Genomic DNA, 12,034 nt, shown 5'->3' on the forward strand with positions numbered 1-12,034 from the left:
CTCATCTCAGATGTCCAAATTATTTGCTGTATGATTCCTTTCGCCTCAAAGGTAGTACTTGTGAGTATGTCCGTTCTGATATTCCCTGTCAGAGACTTGGCAATTTGGAATCTCCTCTCTTTGATCTTCTCTGGCTTAAAATCTCTCTACCTCATTGTGTAAAATTCATCTGTTGTCTCTACCGTTCTCCCAACTCCACTAATCACTTGGAGCTCTTTGACTTCCTCTCTTTGCAACTTGACTTTCTCCAGTCCAACTTTCCTAACAGTGAGGTAATTTGTCTTGGTGATTTTAACGTTCACAACTCCAGTTGGCTTCCGTTTTCTAGTCACACCGACCCAGCAGGTCGAGATGCTGAGGCTTTTGCAATTACTAATGACCTTGCACAGATTGGTCATTTACCTACAAGAATACCGGACAATCCTAATCATACAGCCAATACACTTGATCTTTTTCTCACAAACAACCCTTCTAAGTACAAGGTTGAAGTGAGAGGTCCTTTAGGCACTTCAGATCACAACTTGGTGATTGCCTCTTCTCCAATGGAACCTTTATCTCATGGCTATTCCCAACCTCTTATTGTTTGGCATTACAAGAATGCAAAATGGGATGACCTGCGAGACTTCTTTTCTTTTCCTTGGTCTGATTACTGTTTCAAAACATCTGATGTCACCGTTTGCTCTGATCGTGTCAGTGAAATTATTCTTGCAGGAATGGAATCCTTTATCCCACACTCCACTTTAAAATCTCATCCTTTATCTAAACCTTGGTTTTCCAATAAATGTGCTAAGGCTGTCCAAGAGAAGAACGTTGCATATCGTAATTTGCTTGTTTCTAATTCTTCAGTTTCATTTTCTGCCTACACCAAAGCTCGCAACAATTGTAAAGCAGTTATTAATCAGTCCAAACTAGAGTTTGAACAGGCTAAGAGTAGAAAACTTGCTTCTTGCCCTAATGGTAGCCGAGCATTCTGGTCTCTTGCCAAAGCTATTGGCCGCAACTTTTGCCCATCTCTGCTCCCACCTCTGTCCAAACCAGATGGTTCTGTTGTCACTTCAGCCAAGGATAAAGCTGACCTGCTAGCATCAAATTTTTCTTTGAGCTCATGTATTAATGATCTTGGTAAAACACCTCCCACCATTCCTAACACGCTCCATTCAATGCCTCCTGTGGTCTTCCGTCAAAAGGATATCAGAAGGATTTTGATGAATCTTGATGCTAAGAAAGCTCCAGGTCCTGATGGTATTTCTCCACTTGTTCTCAAAACCTGTGCTCCTGAACTTACTCCTATTCTTTGCCGCCTTTTTTCACTTTCTTATTCCAAAGGTGTTTTTCCTTCTGCTTGGAAATTTGCTCATATCCAGCCAGTTCCTAAAAAGGGTGACAAATCCCTCCCATCCAATTATCGTCCCATTGCAATTACATCTACTCTTTCTAAAGGAATGGAGAAATCAATTAACCACCAACTGTTAAACTACCTAGAAACCTTCCGTCTGATCAACGATCACCGGTATGGATTCCATCAGTGTCGATCCACTGGTGATATTCTGGCTTACGTTACCCATATATGGACTAATTCAATGGAAAGGTTCGGTGAAACACAAGTAGTTGCTCTCGACATCTCAAAGGCTTTTGATCGTGTTTGGCATAAAGGTCTTCTAAACAAGCTTCCATCTTATGGTTTGCCAACTGTTTTTAGTAATTGGTTATCCAGTTTTCTCTCTGATCGCTCACTGAGGGTGATGGTAGATGGCTCTTCTAACTTCTAACTTCTCCACTAATGCCAGTGTCCCCCAAGGTTCAGTTCTTTCCCCCACTCTTTTCCTCTTGTATATCAATGACCTTCTTCCATTGACTGGAAATCCTATCCATAGTTTTGCCGATGATAGAACATTGCATTCAACTTTCAATTTTGAGAAACCTTGTCCAGCTCAATCAGCTTCAACTTCTCGAAAATCTGCTGCCAATTCCTTAAATGCCGATCTTCAGGTAATACTCCAGTGGGGCAAAGACAACTTAGTTGATTTCAACCCTTCTAAAACTCAATCTTGTCTTATATCTCGCAAAAAGGATTCTTCTGCTCCTATGCTTATCTTTAGTGACACTCCGATTTCTAGGCAAAATGATATATCTCTTTTCGGGATTACCCTGACTTCTAATCTCTCTTGGCACAAGCACATTACAAATATTGCTTCCTCTGCATCTAAAAAACTTGGTTTTCTCTTTCGCTCTCAGCGTTACTTTTCTCCCAAACAGCTGCTCACTCTGTATAAATCGCAAATCCGCCCTGCCATGGAATATTGTTCCCACATCTGGGGTGGTGCCCCCAAAACCTCTCTCAGGCTTCTTGATTCCATTCAGAAGAGGGCAGTTAGGTTAATTAATGATTCATCTCTAACAGAGTCTCTCCACTCGCTGTCTCATAGACGCACTGTTTCTGCTGCATGCCTCTTCTACAGATACTTCCATGGGCACTGTTCTTCTGAATTGGCTTCTATAATTCCCACTCTCTCTTTCAAAACAGTCCGAACACGTGCCGCCACCAGCCAACATCCATTTACTGTCCAACTTCAAACCCACAGAACCAACTTTTCATCTTCCTCATTTATTCATTCAACTGCCGTTTTCTGGAACCTTCCTTCATACGTATTTCCTGAAAATTACAATCTACAGAAGTTCAAGTCCAATGTCAACAAATATCTTCTTTCGTCTTCTCAATCTCCAACCCAAGCACGGTACTAAGTACTATAGGTTATAATACCTCTCGTGTTTGGGGTTCTCATAAAAAAAAAAAAAAGTCATTTTATCTTCCAGTAATTACAAGGCCAACAGCTGCTCAATTTGTTAACCATGCTTCACTTTTGAATAAGATAATTTTAGAAACAGTTTGTATATTCTTCAAAGTATTGCCTTGAGGACACAATGATTTAACAAATTGTTTGAACAGTTCCAGATTGATATGGAGTTATGGAAGCATTAATTTGTATCTTTGAACCAAACAATCGTCTCCTACATTGTATGCACCAAGCTGCAACTCAATTACGGCAGACTATTCTCTTCTCTGTACTTATCCTACTGCCCTGCTGTCCCAGAGGAAGGAAAAGCAAGAGAACTTGCAGAAATCATCTTGTAAATCTAGCAGGAATGCTACAATCTTGAAGACTAAACAGACATTGTATTGATACCAATCATAAATGACCTTCTTCAACTACTTTTATAGCTTTCTTTAATTCGAACAGTGCATGACAGAAATTTATGGGTGTATATTCCCTAATTATCAAAGTTGAAAACCTGTGTAAGCTTTCAAACTTTCAATTGCACTATCTATAAAAAATGCCACTCTTCTGGATTATGACAAATACCCTTTTCTTATAAAAATCAAAGAAATAGAAATTAAAACAATAGCACTGGGATTTTAAGAGTGTAAAACATATATAAGTGACATGTCTTTTCCTATGGAAGTACTGTTGATAGGATCCTAGTATATTTCACATTTTTAAGCAAAAATAAAAATTCAGAACAGAATCTTATTTAATCAAGATTCTAAAAATTGGTTCCATTGAACCATTCAGATTCAGCATTCAATTTAATGACTTTTCTGGAAAGTGGACTGGAAATGGGCAAGTTTTCAGTGTGTGACACCAAAGAAAAAGAAGATGGTATGAAAGGATACACCAGAGTTTTCTGATCCATAGACCTTTTTAAACTTTGATATATATCCACCATACAAAAGTAGTAGTCATTGTGATGGTTGTGGCCTCTTGACGCATTAGAAGTACAGTAATACCCCGACTTACGCTACCCCGACATACGCAAACTCGGAGTTACGCGGTTCTTGATTTTTTCGTTTGGCAACACTGCTGCCCACTATCTTCAAGGTAGTTTCTCATGTTATCAATATACGGTGCAACGGCGGAGAGTGAGAGCGAAAGATGAACAAAATTCAACTTTGCTGCGCATGAGCTGCACACATATACAAGAATTTGTATTCCAACTGTCATATTTATATGTGTGCGTTCGAATTCGTGCTCAACTTTTGTCGGAAATTACATCGTTTTCACGAGAGAAATGGATCGCGTCGGTCGAGCCGTATACAGTCAGTCCTCGTATAACATGTGTTTACACTACACGAATTCGATCATACACTATTTATAAATACGGTAACGATATCTTATAATATAACACGAACCGAATTGGCTTATGGACGATTCGCCTGTGTTTACAAGAAATGGCAGTCGAACGCAGAATCACCCCAACTGAACGCAACACGATAGGAATGAAGAGAAGATTCAGAAAATGTATTTATGTTTTTTATATCAGTGAAAGGGAAACACATTTCACCATAATAACGTAAAAACCAACACAATTCCAGCTATCGGTATGCAATTAGATCGAGTTTACTACCAGTTTATAACAGATTCCACTAGCAGAAATGCAACTGGATTTTTATTGTTTTATGGTAGTAACCCCTAGAAATGTGAGGTGTTAATAGTGTATCTCTGCCTTTATGGTGTTGTTTATTCAGTTGCTACATGCGCGCAGCTTTGTTTATGCGTATTATGCGTAAGACACTGCAGATTCAGAGAGAGAAAAAGAAAAGCAATTATCGATAAACAGAGGTGGACGGGGTCAAAAATTCTTACCCGGGAAATTTATAGTGGCCTCATACTATGGTTTATGGCCAAAATCACTCCGGCCCACCAGGGTTTCCTCGGCAAGGCTTATGGCCAGTCCGCCTCTGTCGATAGAGAAAAAATATGAAATTGTGAAGCGCTTTGAGCGAAATTAAAGACCATGTGATATTGCACGTGCTACAGGCCTAAATGAGGCAACGGCGAAAAACACATGACAATTGCAAACTTGACAGAAGGTCTCAGCTCAATTGAAAAGGGCTTAAAAATTTTAGAACACAGACTCCAACGAAGAACGCGTTATAGCTACAAAGCAAGGAATAAAAAATTATTAGCTTGCTACGAAGAAATTTGGTTTAAAAAAAGAAGGCGCTGTGTCGTCAGACGAATTTGTTAGATTTTATGAAGCCATCGACATAACTTTTTTACGTAAGTCATTTATTTTTTTAATACATATTTTGTATTAATATGTATAAAGAACTGCAATTTTATTAATATTTTTCTTCTAAACTAGTGTTTTTGTTAGTCCTTGGTCCCAATTAAACAAAATTTATATGTATTTATATACAAAGTTGTACCCCGACTTACGCGAATTCGACTGAAGCGATTTTCGTCGGACCCACCTATCGCGTAACTTCGGGGTATTACTGTACAGCAAAAAACAAAAACATGTACGACTACTGAGGCCAATCCCTCTAATACTGACCTGCAACTATCACAGCAGAAATGTGCCCACAGCTTGACATGATCATCCACAGGCTTCATATGCACTGCAAAATGCAGTGCCTATACTTTATCTGCTTCAGATCCATATATCCACAAACATAACAAAACAAGTCTGGAGATAACTTACACCTTTGTTTGGTAGCCACAGCAAACTGAAAAAAAAAAAAATAAATAAATAAAATAAAAAAAATCCCTATTATAGTATTAGTAGTGGCAAATGATGCAACAAAGAAAGCTTTAGACAAAAAAAAAAAAAATTACCCACATCACCTGTCTCTCCCCCCCCCATAATCTGTCTAGGGAAGTTTGTTCCAACTATTACCCACCCTCTGGCTCCAAGCAAAACTCTAGATATCTATCTTTATCTTGCACCATCCTCCATCAATTTGAATTTATCAACCCTTACATACATAGTCTGAGCAAAAGGAAGGATATCAATCAGCCTTGAGCTTGCTCAATACATTCAAAGCCTTCCAAAACACTTCAACCAGATCACCTCACAGGTGACAAGCCTCTGAATGCTGCAACATGCAACACTGAAGACCTCTTGGTAAGACCACCTGCAGTACTCAAGGTGTGGCCTATATAGTTGCTCTGAAAAATGGAATAATCACCTCATTATCCTTGCTAGCAAAATTCCTGTATATCACTGGCAAACGCCATGAACTATCCTGGTAACTGTATGCACTGCTCTGAGAACTTCATATCTGACTGCACAATACTCACAGATCTTTTCCATTTTCCACTACACTGAGTGTAGTACCAGACAGTTGGTACATTAATCAGGGATTACACTACCCATATGCAGTACCTTGTGTTTGTCAATGTTAATCTTGAACTGTCATTTCTCAGCACATTGGCCTAATTTTTCTAGATCTTGTTGCAGTAGGCTTATCCCGATTACTGCCATTAATCACCCTGCCAACCTTTACCATCTGCAAACTTAGACATCAAGCCTGATATATCCTCATCAATAACATTAATACAGCAAACAACAATGGGCTCAGCAATGAACCCTGGAGGACTCCACTAATAACATTAATCTACAAAAACTCCATTATTTGACTTGGAACAAAAGCCCAAATGGTCTGTAATTACTCATGTCACCTTTTGGTCCTCCTTTCGGGGATATATTCAAACACCAAGTCCATAGGGGCCTCCACAGAATCCAAAGATACTCTCATAATTATGGGTATGGGGTCTGCTTACCTCCTTTGCTACCGCCCTTAATATAACTGAATAGATTCCATCAACCCAGGTGCACTTTAATTTCTTTTTCACTTTCCTCTGTTACAAAAAACCATTTAGCTCTCTTTTACAGTTTGATGAACTTCTGGCATCACCCCCCTCCCCTAAACCTGAGCAGAATAATCAACATAAAATGGACCAATATGACTCAATCCCTTCCTTCTATTATTAATAGAAGTAAAGCAGTCTACTGTGTTTTCTTTGCCAGACACGTCGGGTAATTTGCCTTAGCTTGCCTAAACTCCTTATGATTTGATTACAGACTAGTTTATATTTCCCACAGGTTTCTATATCACCTGATAATTCATATATTTATCCTATGGATTTTTCTTCCCTGCCACATCAGTTCATCTAATATTCATTCAATTATTTCCCTGAATGCTTCCCATTTAGAATTTGCTGTTTATAACATCATCAGATGGTCCCACTGTACAGAATTAATTTAAAAATCTGTCTGAAACCCCTGTAGTCACCCTTACAAAAGCAGAAACCTTTACCCTTGACAGTAGGTTAGGTCTTTAAGTAAATTCCACATCAGTACACTGTGTTCAATGCCACCCAATGGATCTTTTACCTGCAGATCTTTAATGCACAAAGAATTGCTGCTGATAATGAGATCAAGGGTATTGTTTTGTCTTGTTATCTAGAGGCTGATATATATCATAGCTTTGATAAACACTTTTGTAATAAATGTAAATAAATGGTGGAAAAACATGATCTTCAATTTCTGTAAATACAATGGTTATGCCAAAACACTGACTATTTACCAATCAATATTAAATAATAAAAATAAATAGTACCATTAAAATCTATGTTCTTTATTTACCCTAAATGACAAATTTCACTAAAATCCTTCAAACAGTTATTGCTGGAGGGTACAATTTTGTTGACAAGGTGCTTGTTTTTTTAAAGATTACATAAGCCAAAATGGAGATTAATCGTCAAAGTCTACATGTCTTGATTTTCTACGATTTTAAATCTAATCTAACTGCTAAAGAATCCAATGAAAGGTTTGTAAATGTTTTAGGGATCATGCACCACCAATTAGAACAATTTTTAATTGGTTCAATGGAACCTCGCTCAAGGAGACCAACGACAGCAGTCATGCCTAAAAAAATTGACTTGGTGAGATTTTTACCGAGAGAAGATTGAAGAATTACATATCAGCAGCTGGAGAAAGATGTGGGCATTGGATCAGAAGCAATCATTACCATTGTTAATGATCACTTAAAGTACAAGAAACTTGTGAGCAAATGAGTGCCTCACAGCTTGAATGATGATCAAGAAGTTGCTTGTGTTGAATGGTGGCATTTTGTGCTGAAAAAGTTCGAAGGTAAATCCAAGGCTGTTTATGATATTGTTAAGGGTGATGAAATTTCAATATACAATTTTGATCCAGAAACAAAGCAACGATCAGCCATTTGATGCTCTAAGTCTCCACCCAAGAAAGTTTGCCGAGCCAGAAGTGTTGGAAAATAAATGGTTGCTTGTTCCTTGAGAAAAAGGTGCATTTTTAAAAATTGTAAGGCTAGACTACTAAACATCTTCCTGAAGTGTTTGAAAAAAATTATTCAAACAGACCCAAAAAAGGAATCTTGGTTCACCATGACAATGCCTTATTCTCCACACTTAGCACTTTGTGATTTCTTTTTATTTCCAAAAATCAAAATTCTACTAAAAGGGAAAAAATTCTGAGAGGGATGAAGCAGCTTTTCAGGCCTTCATCGATGGAATAAACATTACCTCCAAAGAAGACTGGTCAAAATGTTTTGATAGTTGCTTGTATAGATATTAAGGGCGAATACTTTGAGGAATTGTAAAAATTTGAAGTATGTAATTTTAATAAAATTATACGACTACAAAAACTTTTGGAGTCACCCTTGTATATTGACATTAGATAAAAAAAAAAAAAAACAATAACACCACTTATTGCAGCATACAAAATACATATAAGAACCAATTTTTTTTTTTTCCTTGTTAGTGTTATTATTAATTCTGGATTACATGCAATGCATATCACCAATTCTTTTACAAGTCAGATCAAAATAATTCTGATCATATGAAAAAGCTAGAGCCAATGTCATTAAATCAACAAATTCAAATGAAGATTAGTTTATACAATTCAGCTATAGTCATTTTTGAAATGACTCCCTCAGCCCTTTACTCCCTCAGTACGTTTTAAGAAACTGACATCAGAGGGAGGAAAGTTTTTTGAAGTTACTGACAGCAAATCCAGCCCAAATTGGTAAGGCATAACAATGTTCAGTTTTACACATATATTAAAATATTCAATAATTAACTAAGGACAAAAAGACATGCAGGTGTTTTAAAATCCAAAATGGTTTCTGTGAATTTTATCAAGAGATGATTAACACGGAGAGCAAAATTAAATCTGGATTAATATAAAATACCTAGGTTTTTGTGAGCCTTTGTCAAACTTTATAATGATGATATACCATCCGAGTGACATGATGTGAAAATAAAAAACAATCACCTTTCTCTGTAAACAAAGTTAAATATGAAAGTTCAGGATCCTGAACTTTGATAGGTGATTTTGTGAAGCATAGCAAGGAAACTGAGCATATTCCCTGATATTGCAAAAAGAATGGGTATACTGCACAAAAACCAGAGCTAATACCTGTAAAAAATGTCTATCTAACATTTGGTTCAAAAGATGAGCAGATTACCAGGAAAATGAAGTCTATTTTCTGAAATTGCAAAAAAGTTTAAAAGAGCAAGCAGAGTCTGTTCCAACAATCAGCCATCCCTGACCATCCTCTCTAATTTGAATTTAACCACACTTTCGTGCTAGTCTCAGCAAAAGTAAGAATACTATCAGCCTTGAGCTTGCTCAATATATTCAAAGCCTTCCAAAAACACTGCAACCAGATCAACCTCACAGGTGCCTAGTCTCCAGATGCTGCACTGAAGACTTACTTGGTAAGACCACCCTTTGGTTCCCTGACCAATCTCATTCCCTTCTCTGCACCCATTCCTCCAGATCTACATCTTTCTAAAATGAGGCCTCCAGATCTGTAGACATAAGAATGTCTAGTTTTACAATTATATAAAAATATTCAGTAATTAACTAAGGACAGAAGACATGCAAGTGTTTTAAAATCAAAAATGGTTTCTGTGAATTTTATCAAGAGATAATTAACATAGAGAGCTAAATTAAATCTGGATTTAGAGAGAATACCCAGGTCTTTGTGAGCCTTTGTCAACCTATGTAACGTGTAATATTATTATAAATTCAAAATAATCAAAAGGCTTGGTACATCTGATTTAACAGATATTAACATTATAACAATATTAAACTTTCAACTTGGTCTTTTAACTTGTTTATTTGATTATTTATTCCATAATTTGAAGAATGAGTTTTATACTGTGCAGAAAATAAATTTAACAATATTCAACCAAAATTTATTTATTTTCATAAAAGAAACATTGAGACATGATTTTCACACTTATTAAAAACAGTATATTTACCAACAAGTCTATTCCTTAATTCAGTGCCTGATAGCTGAAAAACATTATCCTGGTTACCACAATCATTAAAGTATTTGGTTTCGATTTCAAGGTAAAACTTTTCTACAAATGGACAGGTATAACGAGTTTTAGTATAAGGATAAGCATTCCATGCTTCTTCTTCAACTGTCAGTGCTGATTTAGGCAACAATGCTTTAAACCATCCTAACCAAAACAAAAAAGAAAATTTAAGGAATAAATAACTGTGAGTATATAAAGATAAAAATAAATAAGATATGACGAATGCAACTGAGTGTGCAAAGCAGCAGCAAACGATGCAAAATTTATACATGTGGGGTTGAATTAATAAATCAATTAAGTGTGAAGATGGAAATGTAAATTATGTACAAAAAAATAGGAAAAGGATAGCAAAAATATGAAAAATTGTAGGTGTGAAAAATAAAGAATGTGAATATTCCATATATTATAACGAATTAAGTAAAATTATAGGCTGAATTGTAAATCCAATTAGAGAGGAGTGACCTGTAAAGTAAAAATGATTAAATTAATAAAAGCAATAGTGGCCAGCATCAGATATGGGTGGGCAAATTTGGCTAAAAGTCGAAAAAAGGGTTAGAGCAAATATGCAATTAAATTTGATGTTAACAAAAGTAATATTGATACATGATCAGGTATTTCATCAGTGGACTACACCTGATAATGCATCACCGACAGCATTTCTATACTTGTCCATATCTGTGGAATAAACTAATTGAGATCAAAAGGGGCTCACATCTGGTGAGTATGGGCTTGGTGATCTCCCCCCACCCTCTCAGGGTGACTCAAATTTTTTTTTTTTTTTTTTGGCTCAAGCTTCCCTGCACCATATGGCTAATAAGAAGAATAAAAGGGGAAAGCAGTATAACTCACAGTGTATGGACAAGTTAGCCCCATTGCTTTTATTAATTTAATCATTTTGACTTTACAGGTCACTCCTCTCTAACTGGCTTTACAATTCAGCATAACATATAGGATATCACATTCTTTTTCACACTACAATTTCTCATATTTCTGCTATCTATTTCTATTAGCTTTTGGCATAATTTACACTTCCAACTTCACACTCAACTGACTTATTCATTCAATCCTACAAAGTGAAGTGTAGATAGTGATGGATATATAAATATGTATACCCATCACTATCTACAAATACTGAAGTATTTATTGATTTTTTTTAAACTATCTATAAAAATTAAAGATATACATATAGTTCAATATACAGTAAGCGACAGTGAGAATGATCGCATTAGAATCGCCACTTTAGAGAATCAAATTTCAAAGAACCAATTCAAATCAATAAAATGCACTATTTTCACTATTTATCAAAATCAATTTTGAAGGCCTCTGTGATATTTTTCTAAAGCCCATTTCTGGAGGTCAAAACCATAAAACAATTAGCAGTTTTCAGTTTATTTGGCCTTTTTGTTTGTACAATCTGTTATAAATGGGTAGTTACTACAGCTTTAACAGAAGGTAGAAATTGCCTAGTCTGATAATTTTGCCAAGGAGGAGGAAAATGAACCCGAACAAATTCCAGTTACAAAACAGCAAACTCATGAAGCTACAGCCGCCCAGAGGAGAGCACTGGGAGAAACTGGTGCAAGTGATCATAAATACTGACTGTTATGCAATATTGAAATAATCTATAAATAGACTTTGTAATATGATTATAATTTTAAATAGTCAGTTATTTTAGGTTGCTTTAAATTATCACTACAAAGTGTTATGTTTAATTAATGTGTACATTAATTAAGCTATGTACTGAAATAGAAATTTTTTCATTTCGCTAACCTGGGATAATATTCTGATTTTCACAAATCATTTAATTGGTAATAAGCTTTTGATAAGAAAGTGTATATTTGTGCTTTCTGTCTTTATTTGTAATTTACACTTCCATCTTC

General features: G+C 36.1%; 1 protein-coding gene across 1 annotated transcript in view; it reads right to left on the minus strand.

Moving 5' to 3' along the window:
* The window catches only part of rdgB (retinal degeneration B), a 597,535-nt gene that overhangs the window by 530,251 nt on the left and 55,250 nt on the right, over positions 1-12,034 (minus strand). Inside the window, exon 3 of the mRNA XM_090373500.1 lies at positions 10,095-10,298. Coding sequence (XP_090229626.1) covers positions 10,095-10,298 — 204 coding nt within the window. The remainder of the gene's footprint in view (positions 1-10,094; positions 10,299-12,034) is intronic.

This window comes from Mastigoproctus giganteus, chromosome 5, assembly GCF_048544385.1.
Source record: "Mastigoproctus giganteus isolate SK-2022 chromosome 5, ASM4854438v1, whole genome shotgun sequence".
Classification (NCBI taxonomy): Eukaryota; Metazoa; Arthropoda; class Arachnida; order Uropygi; family Thelyphonidae; genus Mastigoproctus; species Mastigoproctus giganteus.